Raw genomic sequence first — 15514 nt, forward strand, 5'->3', positions numbered from 1 at the left:
ATGTGATCTTGGGGCAAGCATCAACTTAATGCCCTTCTCAGTTTTCAAGACTTTGGGTATTGGGCCTCCGAGGCCAACTTCCATGCGATTGCAAATGGCAGACCGATCTTTGAAGTGACCATTGGGTATTGTTGATGATGTGCTCGTCCGGGTGGACAAATTCATCTTGCCAGCTGATTTTGTGATATTGGATTGTGAGGTAGATTATAAGGTCCCAATCATATTAGGGAGACCTTTCCTTGCTACGGGGAAGGCTCTAGTTGATGTGGAAGCAGGGGAACTCACTTTCAGGGTAGGTGATGAAAAGGTAGTATTTCATGTGTGCAAGTCAATGAAGCAGCCCAATTTTACCGAAGTGTGTTCATTTGTGGATTTAGTCACGGCTGTGATAATTGATGATAAGAGTGCAATGATCAATGTTGAGGACCCTTTGGAGGCCGTATTGTTAAATTTGGATGTCAATGATGATACGGGCCGAGTGGAGTGCGTGAATGCGTTACATGGAATGGGCTCTTATTCTTATGAGCCTAGGAAACTTTCTTTGGATCTTAAAAATTGAAAGATGCCTCCATCAAATCCTTCAATCGAGGAACCCCCGATGTTGTAGTTGAAGCTATTACCTCCACACCTCAGGTATGAATTCTTGGGCTCTAATTCAACTTTACCAGTTATTATTTCTTCTTGGCTTACTAACATGCAGGTTGAGGCCACTTTGGAGGTGCTTCAAAGGCGAAAAAGGGCAATTGGATGGACTATGGCCGATATTCGGGGAATAAGCCCCGCATTTTGCATGCACAAGATTATTTTGGAGGATGATGCGAAGACCTCCTTGGAACATCAAAGGAGGCTCAACGAGGAAATGCAAGAGGTGGTGAAGAACAAAGTGATAAAGTGGCTAGATGCAGGTGTGGTGTATCCAATCTCGATAGCTCATGGACTTCTCCGGTGCAATGTGTACCGAAGAAGGGTGGGATGACTGTGGTGACAAATGACTTGAACTTATTCCCACTCGGACCGTTACTGGATGGAGGGTATGCATGGACTACCAGAAACTGAACAAGGTGACCCGCAAGGATCATTTCCCTTTGCCATTCCTTGACCAAATGCTTGATCGCCTTGCGGGGCATACCTTTTATTGCTTTTTGGATGAATATTCGGGGTATAATCTAATCTTAATCGCTCCGGAGGACCAAGAGAAGACCACCTTTACTTGTCCATATGGCAACTTTGCTTTCTCTCGGATGCCATTCGGGTTGTGCAATGCTCCGGCGACATTCCAACGATGCATGATGGCTATTTTCACCGATATGGTGGAAGACATTTTGGAGGTCTTTATGGATGATTTTAGTGTGGTTGGTGATTCATTTGAAGAGTGTTTGGAAAATTTGGATAGAGTTTTGGCCCGGTATGAAGACACCAACCTTGTGCTAAATTGGGAAAAATGCCACTTCATGGTTGAAGAGGGCATAGTGTTGGGCCATAAAATTTCAAAGCAGGGGATTGAAGTAGACAAAGCCAAGATAGAGGTAATTTCAAGGCTTCCTCCCCCCACTTCTATCAAGGGGGTGAGGAGTTTTCTTGGGCATGCGGGGTTCTACCGGCGATTTATCAAGGACTTTTCGGAGGTAGTGAATCCTCTTTGCAAGTTGCTAGAAAAGGATACAAAGTTTGTGTTTGATGAGAGATGTATGGAAGCTTTTGAACTATTTAATCATAAGTTGACCACCACCCCGATCATTACCGCGCCCAATTGGAGTTTGCCTTTCGAGCTCATGTGCGATGCAAGTGATGTTGCGGTTGGGGCAGTTTTGGGTCAAAGAGTGAACAAAATGTTTCATCCAGTGTACTATGCGAGCAAGACTATGAATGAGGCTCAAAGGAACTACACAGTGACTGAGAAGGAATTATTGGCTATTGTGTTCGCCATGGAAAAATTTCGGCCATATCTTATGGGAGCCAAAGTCACAGTGCACACCGATCATGCCGCCCTTAGGTATTTGATGACAAAGAAAGACTCCAAGGCAAGGTTGATGCGATGGGTGTTACTTCTTCAAGAGTTTGATTTGGAGATAGTGGACCAGAAAGGTAGTGAGAACCAAGTGGCGGATCATTTGTCCCGCTTGGAGGAGGAAGGAAGGCCGTGTGATGGCCTAGAAATCAATGATACATTCCCCGATGAGCAACTACTTTCTGTGTCGATGTGTGATATGCCATGGTTTGCGGACATTGCTAATTTCCTTGTGACTGGCATCATCCCGTGTGGGCTCTCTTCTAACCAAAGGAAGAAGCTCAAACGGGATAGTTTGGACTTCTATTGGGACGAGCTATACTTGTTCAAGATTTGCACCAACGGAGTCATCTGGAGGTGTGTACCCGAGGATGAGCAACTTAGCATTCTAGAGGCTTGTCATTCCTCCCCATATGGTGGCCATCATGAAGGGGCGAGGACAGCTTCGAAAGTTCTGAGTTGTGGTTTTTATTGGCCAACCTTGTTCAAAGATGCAAGTGATCTAGTCAAAAGGTGTGATCAATGTCAACGAGCGGGCGGGATTTCCAAGAAAGATGAGATGCCTCTAAACACCATTCTTGAAGTTGATGTCTTTGATGTATGGGGTATCGATTTTATGGGCCCTTTTGTAAGCTCGTGTGGAAACACTTACATTCTTGTAGTGGTTGATTATGTGTCAAAATGGGTTGAGGCCGTGGCCTTGCCCAATAATGAAGCTAGGAGTGTGGTGGCATTTCTGAAGAAGAGCATTTTCACAAGGTTTGGTACACCTCGGGCAATTATTAGTGATGGAGGATCGCATTTTTGTAATAGAGCTTTTGATGCCTTGCTTTCCAAGTATGGTGTCAACCACAAAGTGTCTACGCCTTATCATCCTCAAGCAAGTGGCCAGGTTGAAGTGTCTAACAGGGATATCAAGAGCATTTTTTCCAAAACCGTCAATGCCAATAGGACCGATTGGTTTAAAAAGTTAGATGATGCTCTATGGGCTTACCGGACCGCTTACAAGACCCCAATTGGTATGTCTCCGTACCGGTTGGTGTTTGGGAAAGCATGTCATTTACCAGTGGAGTTGGAGCATAAGGCCATGTGGGCCTTGAAGAAGTTGAATCTTGATTGGGATGTAGATGCTAATCTTCGGGTGGAGCAACTCAATGAACTTGATGAATTCCGGTTCCATGCCTACTCTAGTTCGTCCTTGTATAAGGACAAGATGAAGTACCTTCATGATAAATATGCTCGTGGAAAGGAGTTCAAAGTTGGTGATTTGGTTCTCTTGTTCAATTCCCGGTTACGTCTGTTTCCGAAAAAGCTTAAATCAAAATGGAGTGGACCGTTTGAAGTTGTGTTGGTGACCCCCTTTGGTGCTCTTGATTTGAAAAACAAAAATGGTGAAGTCTTTTGAGTGAATGGGCACCGTGTCAAGCATTATCTTGGGAAGTTTGATGATAGCCATGTGGTGGCTGTTGTTCATTTCAAATGATTGGATGGTAACATGCGTCGTGCCGTGACGTTAAATCAGGCGCTTCTTGGGAGGCAACCCATGTGTTTTTCTTCTTGTTTTCTTTGATTTTCTTTGTAGTATAGCAATGATTTTTGGGCTAACTGGTTGTGAGATGTTACAGGGTTGAGTTGATGCAGTGTAGGACATAATTGAAAAAATGCACAAGTCTCTGAAGTTTGCAGTGCGGCCGCACTACCATTTTGTGCGGACCGCACTGCCAGAGGGTGTAGAAGTGAGCTCTCTGAAGTTTGCCACCGCGGCCGCAGTCCATTTTGTGCGGTCCGCGGTGGGCCTCTGCGGCCGTAGTCCATTTTGTGCGGACCGTAGAGGGCTGCCTTCTCAAACTTGAGCAAGAACAGGGCAGTGCGGACCGCGGTCCATTTTGTGCGGTCTACACTGGTAGGTGAGGCTGGGTATAAATAGACCCTGAGGGTCTCCTTTTACTCTTTTCGCAAAATTGAAACCTCAGAGTAACTAAACAATGTCCATCCCCTTCTTTGATCGTAATTGCTTGTTTGCATTGCTTTGATTCAATTCATCTCAATATCTGGTACATCAATCTTCCTTTTCACTTGTTAATTTTCTCAATTTTAGTTAATTTTCATTTTTTCTTAGCTCTTATTTCTTCCTTCTCCCGTATTTTCTTAATTTGTTAGGTTAGGATAGTTAGATGTGTGATTCTTGCATACTTAGATAGTGTTCTGAACTGGGTAATCAATTACGGACTCTAATTAGGCAAAAATTTGAACTTAAAAGCAAAATTTGGAAACCCTAGTTTAGTGCCAAATCTGGGCACCCTGTGCAGACCGCGGCCAATTCAGTGCGGTCCGTGGTGCCCCAGTGCGGCTGTATTTGCTTTTGTGCGGACCGCACTGATGAGATTCAGTGGCTATGTTTTGGAACCCCCCCCCCCCACTTGTGCGGACCGCGGTCATTTCTGTGCGGTTTGCCGTGGCCTCAGTGCGGCCGCAATTGGTTTTGTGTGGTCCGCACTGGGCACTTCTGCAACCCTTCTTCCCTGTTTCTACAACACTATTTTTAATTGATTACACTGATACTAACAAGCTATTTGAATTGCAATTGCAGACAATGGCGAGACAACAAGGAAAAGGCTCAAAACAACCGGGAAAAGGAGAACCCTCCCGGGGAGGGAAGAAGAAGATGATAAAACTCACTCCCCAAGCCCGGGAAAACATAAAAAGACCAGAAAACTAATCAAAGCTGCAGACAGAGCTGCTTCCCATTCCTCGGGGAGTGAGTACCAGCCATCAAGGGAAATTTCTTCAGACTCCGTGCCAGAATATGTTGAAGACTGGCCGGAGAGATTCAGGCTAAGAGATACCCCTGCACCATCACCCACTGCCCAAGCACCAGAGCATGTTCCCACTGATTCGTCTGAGGGCTACCAGCCGGCAGTGGTGAATTCTCCACCTCCCCCACAGCTTCATTATCCGGGGAGAGTGCAGACGGAGGTGAGGAAGAGGTACAGGGAGAGGAGGAGGTAGCTGAAGGTGGTGAGCCTCAGGTGGGAGGCATTGCCCGAACTAGAAAGCCTGATGTTTGGGAGGATAGGTTTGTGAGCCAGGTGGCGTACCACAAGTTTAGGGAGTGGTGGCCGGTGAGAAATTTGATACCGGAGCGGAGCTTCATTGATAACGATCTTTTACCCCTCCCCAATGTGCAAAGACAATTTAGGACTAGAGTGTGCTGGGAATATTTTATGGACAAGTGTGTAGATGCCAACGAACACATGGTCAAGGAGTTTTACTGCAATGTAGCCCACATCAAAAAGGGCTGCAAAGTGACCAAGGTTCGCAATAAGGCAGTGTTGTTTGATTGGAAATACCTCAACGAATACTTGGGCTTCAATGAGGAGGATGAAACTTTGTACATGGCAAAGTTGGAGATGGGCGAGGAGGTCCGTCCATGGCTAGCTCAGTACCCGGCAATCCCAGGTACCATTCCAGATTGGTTGACTCCTGGGGTCAAAATATTGCGGAGGACCTTAAACTTTGAGGCGAGGGTTTGGGAGACGTTTGTTTGCAGCTGGTTGGATCCTACTACACATGACCAAACCCTTCTTCTCCACCGGGCTGTATTGGTTGCTTCGATTATGGCATGATACCCCATAAATGTGGGGAACGTGATGTCCCGCATTATCTCGATAGTGGGAGCAGAGCATGACCGAAACTACCCTTTCCCTAGCACCCTCACTATGTACTTTCGGGATTTGGAGGTGGACAAGAGCCTGGGTTCAGAGAGTCGAAATTTCAAGTTCAAGAGCCTAGTGCGGCCGCACACCATTTTGTGCGGTCCGCACTGACCCCCCAGGGGCAATTTTGTCCAGTTTTTCCAGCTTAGTATAAATAGATTCTTTTTTCATTTTTAGGGCATCTGACGTTGTAATACAGTAGCTGCGCTCGTGAGAAGACTTTTCTTAGCCATTTTGGGCACTTTTAGTTTTAATCGCTGAATCTTTGTATTTACATTAGTAATTAATTAATATGTCTTTCTCTTCATCTATTTCTCTGATTTTCTCTTCAAGCATGAGTAGCTAGACCCATTAGCTAGGGTTGTCGCTCAACCCTAGTGTGGGTAATTGATGGGTGTTTTGATCTAAGGTTAGATTGACTATGGGTGTTTGTTATTTGGGTCAATTTTATGATTTAATTTATGAATTAGTGGTTGCAAACACTAGTTTGTGCTAAGTTGACTTGGGCTCTTCCTGAGAAAGAGAACCTAAGTCTCCAAAATTGACTCAACAAGGAATTGGGATGGACTCAAGAGATTTGATAGTCCCAATTAAAGGGTTAAACCTCGAGAGAGTAATACCCGACTTGAACCCTAGTTGCTTGGACAAATATGCATACCCAATTGGTCTTGAGAAAGTCAATTGGGCAAAATCACTCTTTCTACCGAGAGGTGTAGAGTGGGTAGTATCGAGCAACGGTTATAACATATTCCCCAATCATGTCAATCGTGCCTTGGATGCAAGTACCCGTCAATTGGCCACCTAGGTGAAAGTCACTACCCTAGTGCCTTTTAGACCATTAGATACAACTTGTAGCAATTTACTCTTAGCTTAATCTAGTTGCATTTTCAATTAGTAGTTTGATAAAAATAGAATCATAAAGAAAATCAAAAAATGAATAGAACACCAATTAAGAGCACATACGCAATCCTAAACTAGATAGATACTCGATTCCAATCCTAGCTCTCTGTGGATTCGATCCCGACCCAAAATCGGGTAAAAGCTATTGCGACCCTTTCTTGCTACTTATTAGTAGTGCGGAGTTGGCAGTGATCACATACATGCCTCAAATGAATGGAGCCGTGGAGGCCGCGAACAAGAATATTAAGAAAATATTGAGAAAGATGGTAGACATCCACAAGCAATGGCACGAGAAATTACCATTTGCCTTATTGGGGTATCGTACCACAGTTCGCACATCAACCGGAGCAACTCCCTACATGTTGGTCTACGGTACTGAAGCTGTCATTTTCGCCGAAGTCGAAATTCCTTCTTTGAGGATTATACAAGAAGCAGAACTCAGTGATGTAGAATGGATACAAAGTCGCTATGAACAATTAGCTCTTATTGACGGGAAAAGAATAATGTGGTATGCCATGGTCAACTTTATTAGAACAGAATGTCAGAGCTTTCAAAAAAAGGGTCAGACCCCGACAGTTCACACCGGGGCAACTGGTGCTGAAGTGGATCTTCCCACATCAAGATGAAGCCAAAGGAAAATTTTCACCCAATTGGCAAGGGCTCTACATGGTTCACAGAGTACTAACAGGAGGAGCACTTATAATTGCAGAAATGGACGGAGTAATTTGGCCAAAACCTGTCAACTCAAACGCAGTCAAAAGATACTATGTTTAGGATTGTTTACATTTCTTCATTCGATGTAACTGAACTATGCTTGACCTGATTCTCGTTTAAGAGGGGATACGTAGGCAGCCCTATGGGTTCGGTCACAATTCAATAAAATCTTTATTTTCCCCATGGTCAGAAACTGGGGCAGAATTTTGAGGAGGACCCTCAAAATTCCGGAGCAAGTCCAGCCAATTTCATCATATGTGGAACGACTGAAGAATCGCTTATTAAATTGGGGCAGAATTTTGAGGGGACTCTCAAAATTCTAATGCAAAGAAGTCGCAATATCTCTAAAGTGTCACAGTCATTGGTTCATCTAATTTACTTGATATTGCATACTACTATGTCTTCAAATAACTATATTCATCAAATGCACGCATATTTTTTGAAAACTTTATTTCTATGACAGCCAGACGTTACCCAGAATAACTCAAAAGAATCTCAAGATAGGAGCCTAGGGAAGCAGAAGACGAAGGCGCGAACCAACCTTCCCCGCAAAACTTACGATTTTTATTTGGATGCAGGAATAAGGAATATTTGCAAACAGGTACACACATCAAAATCACTATCTTCATAATGACAAAGCTGCCAAACGCAAACATATCTCCATCTAAGAAATACTCTACTATCACTCATTATATTTTCTTTGCGTGAGACGAAGCATTGACTCCCATTTTTCATGAGGCTAAGCCATGCCTCCCCAATTGCATACGGCTAAGCACTGCCTTCCATTGCATGAGACTAAGGCCTCATTTGTTTTTATTAAGATTAAGACGTGTGAATCTGAATACACGTCTGAATAGGAAAATGTGTATTAAGATTCAGACGTCTGAATCTGAATACACAACTGAATGATTAATATGCTGTCTCTAGGTCTGAATACTGAATGATTAAGACTGTTTGTTTTTAGTATCTGAATTTGTACAATTTATCTATATTTAAATATACCATATATAAAATTCAAATAAAATAGTTAATTAAATATTTTTCAAGTTCTAATGTTCAAACATTAAAAGCATATTTCTAATAACGAAAATACAAAACTATCAAGTATTTCCTCTTCCTTGCATTAGCTGAAGTGCAAGTTCTTCACGCATATTGTTCATAAACTGCGAATCTTCAGCTGTCCAGCTAGGTCCACTTGTTTCATCCAATTCTTGTTCTCCTTCTCCTTCTTCCTCAAATATTACTTGAGGTAAATCATATTGATTAAACAAGTCATCATTTAGACGCTCTTTCCTGATAAAATTATGAACTGCAAAACATGCAATAACAACATCTCTTTGGACATCAATAGGATATGGAGCCATCTTGTCCAATATTGGAAACCTTGCTTTTAAAACTCTATAAGCACGTTTAATAACATTTCTGAGTTGGGCATGAGCATGGTTAAACTTTTCCTCTTTATTTATGGCCCGTCTACGATGATAATCTCCTATCCAATATCGAATATTACGACATGGCGCCAAAAACCCTCGAGTGTTGGGATATGCCGCATCACATAAATAATATTTGTCTGTCATCAAAATAAGAGGTTAAATGGACATAATAAACATCTAACTTATTATTTCACAACAACTTAATAAGTTGTGTCACTTACTAGGAGGAGGAAATGGAAAGCCATTATTTGGATTAGATACGATCTCTGTTAGAACACGTGCATCATGTGCTACCCCTTCCCATCCAGCATAAACATAAGTGAAGACCATGTTAAAATCACATATAGCTAAAACATTCTGATAACATTTACCCTTTCCTCTTCCTCTGTAAACAATTTGTTGATTAGCTGGAATAACTGCATGTACTAATGTCCCATCGAGTGCACCTATTGCTCCCTGCAAATAAATCAATAATTATTTTTACGTTAAAAGTTATGAAATTTTTTTAACGAAAATATATAATAATTTTGAAATACATAATACCTTAAAAATTTTTCGTAGCTTTTTATGAGAACTAGGAATATGCGAGTTTGAATCGGATGTTGTCGATGATATCTCCTCTTTGGCAAATTTCATCATTGCTTCAAGAACCTCGAATATTTGTGAACCGTTTGCAAAGAATGTTGAAATCTTCTCTTGATAACCACAAAACGCTCATTATGACCTATAATAGTCAAAAATATTGCAATCTTTTCTTCGACAGAAATATGTTTGCTATCTACGAGCCATCCTTTATGTCTAAAATGCTGACATAGCCGAACATACGCATCACGGGACATGCGCATCAATTCTAAGCATTGTCGACTAGAGCCGGACAATAATTCTGATGTGTACTTTTCACCAGATAAAAACGATGTTAAATCTTTATTTCTTTGGACATTCTTGAGTCTAAAATGATTTCTACACCAATACAAGCACATCAACCATAATATTTTTTCTCCAGTGTCCATGTCTAAACTGTTTTAACAAAGAGAATATATAATACACGATAGTAAGCATAACATTGTATGTAAACAAAAAAGTTACATAAACACAATAAATTAATCAGTAAAACAATACCATAGACATCAAACATACGTCAAACAAGACATTTAAAAAGGGATATCATAGAAAAAAAATGTTCCATAAGCATAATATAATATTAAAAAAATTAAACAAGCATAATAGATACTAGTTGAATAAAACAACGAAGGTTCCATATTATTAAAAAATTAAATAAGCATAGATACTAGTTGGAAAAAGCAAGGAAGGTTCCATATTATTAACGTCTACGGAATAATATAGCTAATTAGCAAAATTAAAGAATTCCCAATTTTTTTTCCATGGCCTTAATCCAACTCTTTAACTTGTCGTCCTCTGAAATTTTCAAGCTTTCCTGTAGCTGTCACCTTCACAAAGTATACTAATAGTTGCACTATATAATAGTTCTTCCCATCCAAATGCTTCTAATTTTTCCATACATTCCTCAATGTCAGGTCCGTTATTATTTTTAATCAATATATCTAATGCAGTACTCATCTTCTCATCAATTTCCAATTGAGATGATGAAGATTTCTTTTTCTTTCGCAAAGGTTTCCTTTCACTTGGAACTGAAGACTGGGATGGATAATTAGTAGGAGCTCCATCATTTTTGTTACCAACTAGATCTTCGATGCTATCAATTGTATCTATATCTATTGTAGTAGATACAGAAGAGACAACAGGATGAGGATATGTACAGCTTGGACTCCAACCATGAATTCCTGTTGCTGTTGAACCCTCAAAAAGTTTAGTACAAAGATCAGGGAAGGGTAGAGGTGAAGTCTTCAATGCCTTTGCTTTTGGATGAGCCTATAATAAAGAAATTTTTAATATGCATGTCAAATCCTTTTCTTTACGGAAAAAAGAAAATAAGAGGCTAAATTACTAGATAATGAACTAACCTTTATGTATTCATCCCACTCACTATTAGACATTAGAATGGTATTGGTTACTGGGTCATAAATATTGCCAGTCTTTTTAGTTATTGGCAACCAAGCTTGATACTTTTCTTTTAGATAGTCATAATGATTCTTCATCTGCTTTTTTGTGACGCTAAAGCCATGAGTAGTCTCCAAAACTAGTCTAACCTTGTTCCATGAATCTGCCTTCAAACTACTTCCAAGTCTCCCGTTTAAGGATATCTCTTGAATACAACTTTCTAAAAATGTTTTTACTACGTCCATATTTTTCCAACTCGCTCTTGAATTTTCACTAGATTGTTCCATAGCTGATATATAAAATAATAATGATTATAGGAGGACAAAATGTTAGCCTCTGCAATTTTCAGTAACATACATAATGTGTCATCTACAAGATGTAGTCAAAAGAGCTTACAATGCTACCTATATAGGATAACCAGCTCAAGAAGGTAACAGAAATTAAGAATAAAGAAAGTACACCATGAACAAAAGAGCAAAGACATGGGGAGCTTGCAGAGGATATTATTATAATACACATTACGGTAATGGTTGGTGACCAGCAAACCACACAACAATAGGGCACACCAAGATTTGGTGCCAAAGAACCACCAGTAGAATTTGGAATTTGTACAATTGCCAAAAATAAGCAGAATAACACTATTCCTCTGATTCGGTTGGAGCTCTCAATCCAAAATTAAACAAAGTTCATTTGTTTGAGAGCATGATCAAAACTATGACTAGGAAGAGAATATGACTGATGAAAATAGAAGTAGCCGAGACAATCAATACAAAAAATCAAAAACAGAAAAAGAGATTTATATTTAGTAGAAAAAAATCTGTAGAAGCAGACACAACTTTAATACAACATGTCACAACTTATTAGATACTAGTGAAATCTCACAAATCCGAACTATACTTTTGTTATTTCATTAACTGCATAATTCTTCATCTTTACTCAAACAACTTAATGCAAGATCCAAATAAAGGAGAGCAACAGTATACCACAAAGGCTTTACTAAAAGGTATTTTTATTCGTTTAATACTTATTACTCCAAGCATCTGTGACTTTGAGACCATGCAGAACATCAATATGAATTAAATGCTCCCACTATATGTGCCTAGCCTATTCATCACTAAGAATCAACCATTCTCTTATCTGTTTCTAGTTTCTCTTCAGTAGAAAATAATGGTTGAGAGCAGATAAAAGATGGAGCAGTACAGACTAGTAGTGTACTCCTACTTGTGTAGAAGTACAACATGCCTTTTCCAGAGTCTCGATATGAGGAAAAAACAGCTTCTATTTTGCAGTACACTCAACACGAATATGTTACTTGTAATTTAAAATGGAAAGCTACTGCAACTTTTGAAGAGTTTTGCAATAACTTTTTTCTTAATTTTTCACTGTAGAATTAACTATTAGAGAATAGAATTGAAATCTTGAAACTCCCAAGTATATTTTCACAAAATAATAGGCAAGAATATTGGAAATTTCAAAATATAATAACAAAACACTTTCTACAGGTTTTTGAATCTTACCTGTTCAAGAGAAAACAAGCTTGAGTAGATGATGATAGATGGAGAGTGGAGAGAGGCGTGATACTTATATGCAGAGAAGATGAAGAAAGCGTGAAACTTTGCTAAAATAAAGCCTTATCGTTGAGCGAATCTCTGCGGAAATAACATCGTATCGTTTTTTCAAAGAGTCTGAATGCTAGAAGGACTCTGTTATGGATCTGACCGAATAAGATCCTTTCAGACCTATTAAGAGCTTTTAAGAGAGAAAAAACAAACAGACTTAATGGGCTGGATCTGAATAATTAGGGTTAAGATTTAAAAAACAAATGCACTTAATGGGCTAGATCTAGATGATTCAGATTCAAACCTCCATTAAGTGCAAACAAATGAGGCCTAAGCCCTGTCTCCTTTTCCTTGCATGAGACTAAGCCCAGTCTCCTATTTTGCATGAGGCTAAGAATTGCCTCCCTAATTGCATGAGACTAAGCACCGTCTCCTATTTTTGCATGAGGCTAAGCCCTGCCTTCTCAACTGCATAAGGCTAAGCATTTCCTCCCTAATTGCATGAGACTAAGCACCGTCTCCTATTTTTGCATGAGGCTAAGCCCTGCCTTCTCAACTGCATAAGGCTAAGCATTTCCTCCCTAATTGCATGAGACTAAGCACCGTCTCCTATTTTTGCATGAGGCTAAGTCCTGCCTCCTCAATTGCATAAGGCTAAGCATTGCCTTTCCTTACATCGAGACTAAGCATTGTCTCCCATTTTGCATGAGGCTAAGCCCTGCCTCCTCAATTGCATAAGGCTGAGCACTGCCTTTCCTTGCATCGAGACTAAGCATTGTCTCCCATTTTGCGTGAGGCTAAGCCCTACCTCCCCAATTGCATTAGGCTAAGCACTACCATTCCTTGCATCGAGACTAAGCATTGTCTCCCATTTTGCATGAGGCTAAGCCCTGCCTCCCCAATTGCATTAGGCTAAGCACTGCCTTTCCTTGCATCGAGACTAGGCACTGTCTCCCATTTTGCATGAGGCTAAGCCATGCCTCCTCAATTGCGTAAGGCTAAGAACAACCTTCCATTACATGAGACTAAGCACTGTCTCCCTTTCTTGCATGAGACGAAGCCCTGTCTCCTTTAATTGCATGAGACCAAGGACTGTCTCCTATATTGCATGAGGCTAAGCCCTGCCTCCTCAACTGCATAAGGCTAAGAATTGCCTTTCCCTGCATGAGACTAAGCCCTATCTCCTAATTGCATCGAGACTAAGCATTGTCTCCCATTCTACATGAGGCCAAGCCCTGCCTCCTCAATTGCATAAGACTAAGCATTGCCTTTCCCTACATGAGACTAAGCATTGTCTCCCTTTCTTGCACGAGGCTAAGCCCTGCCTCCTTAACTACATAAGGCTAAGCTCTGCCTTTCCTTGCATAATACCAAATGCTATGCTACTTGAAATCTAGCACTATCCTTACTTTCCCGGGGCTAAACTCTGCCCCAATCTCATGCAAGACTAAGGTCCGTCTTGTTTCGCTTCTCATATAGCCCAACATCATGTCTTTGCATCTTATGTGCTAAAACATCGCCATCTTGTCCGAAGGCGTCATAGTCCGAAGGCATCATCTTCATAGCCTGAAAACACCATGTCATGGCCTGAGGATCTCTCAATATTGGACATCATTATTCAAAGGCGTCATAGTTCAGAGGACCATTCTCATGGCCCGAGAACATAATTTCATGGCCTGCGAATCCCTTATCACATGATTCATGGCCCGGGACATCATGGTCTAAGGACATCATCTCACCGTTCAAAGACAATTTTCATGGTCCAAAGGGAATTTTCATCATGTTTAAATTCCCGCAATAACCCATGTATGTATATTTGCATGCATCGTGTTTTAAGTTTGCAGGTAACCCAAGAAGTAACCTTTCTTCAAACGGGAGCAATCTTCGCTCCGGTTTCCGTTCATAACGTTCACATCCTGCAATTATTTCAAAACGTAACTGATCATCATCAATTCCGCTTCTTACTCTATGACCATTCAAGTATTTGCTCATTGATATAGCCATGACATTTCAAATTCATATTCATGACTTCGCATAAATTCATCCGATTCTCTCCTACTCAAAAGAACCATTTCCGAGACACATGGCCATTCCTATAAAAACTCCATCTGTTTCATTCACCGTTGGGTCCATAATTACACACGGCCTGATTCCCGTAACACCAGGGATATGTAGGCAACTCAGGAACCAGGGTTCGGACCCCATTTTTAATCACATCATTCCTCGTTCTATTCGGCCAAAATTGGTCATCATTTTTCTTTACCCGACAATTCTTCCATCATTCCCGGGTAAAGAGGGGCAACTGTTGATACCCAATTTCCCCCTCACATTTTTAAATTGTATATATATACTATCAAAATAGTATATTTGCATCATCATTTAGTTTATAAACCTATACACGCATTTTACACAATTTTCCATAATTTTAAATCAATTTCTTTCTGCATTTTATCGTATAAATATCCAATAATTATCCTTCAAATTATGTTTATGGTGATTTAATCATCCAAACTCATCATTTGCACCAACATGTATGTTTTTAAATATTTTACTGCATTTTTTATAATTACATTTGCATATTTAGGGCTAATTGCAAATTTTTACAATAATAGCCTATATTCATGTAAAATTACATTATTTATGCCAAAATAACCTTTTATATTTTTACAAGGTCAAGTTATTATTTTCAATCATTTTAGTGCACAAATAATATTTTTGTTATTTACTAATTACTTTTATAAATTATTTATTGATAAAATATTGGGTATTTAAATAATAGCCTAATTTTAAACCTATTTTCGGACTTAATTACCCAAACTTCAGCCCAATTACCTCATAGACTGGCCCAATAACCCCTATCCAAAACCATACTCAACCCGGTTGGTACCCATTTCATTTTAACCCGCCCCGTTCATTTTTAATCCTAGCGGTTGATCTTTCAAGATCAACGGCCCATATCCTTTCCCCTATTTTTAATTAACCAAACCCCCCACCCCAAAAAAAAACCCCTAACCACTCCCTCCAACCCGCCGTCCTCATATGCTCTAATCTCTCTTCTCTTCTGAAGAACCCTAGCCGCCACCCCCCAAATCCGCTCTCCTAATCCCGTTGATAATGGGATTTTACCATTATTTGCTTACCTTATTGGTCTTCTCTCACTACTGG

At 40.3% G+C, this 15514-nt stretch overlaps 2 protein-coding genes across 2 annotated transcripts; both read right to left on the reverse strand.

Annotated features, from left to right (window-relative positions):
- Nucleotides 1–8438: 8438 nt before the first annotated feature.
- LOC109212803 lies at nucleotides 8439–9410 on the reverse strand. Its single transcript, XM_019376485.1, has 3 exons — nucleotides 9315–9410; nucleotides 8993–9227; nucleotides 8439–8908 (listed from the first exon to the last, which is right to left on the reverse strand). Exons 1-3 carry the CDS (start codon nucleotides 9408–9410, stop codon nucleotides 8439–8441), a joined length of 801 nt encoding a protein of 266 aa, XP_019232030.1.
- Nucleotides 9411–10196: 786 nt separating this feature from the next.
- On the reverse strand, nucleotides 10197–11077 carry LOC109212804. The gene is made up of 2 exons (XM_019376486.1): nucleotides 10754–11077; nucleotides 10197–10661 (listed from the first exon to the last, which is right to left on the reverse strand). The coding sequence occupies exons 1-2, from the start codon at nucleotides 11075–11077 to the stop codon at nucleotides 10197–10199; spliced, it is 789 nt and encodes a 262-aa protein (XP_019232031.1).
- Between the last annotated feature and the right edge of the window lie 4437 nt (nucleotides 11078–15514).

This window comes from Nicotiana attenuata, unplaced genomic scaffold (genome assembly GCF_001879085.1).
Source record: "Nicotiana attenuata strain UT unplaced genomic scaffold, NIATTr2, whole genome shotgun sequence".
NCBI lineage: Eukaryota > Viridiplantae > Streptophyta > Magnoliopsida > Solanales > Solanaceae > Nicotiana > Nicotiana attenuata.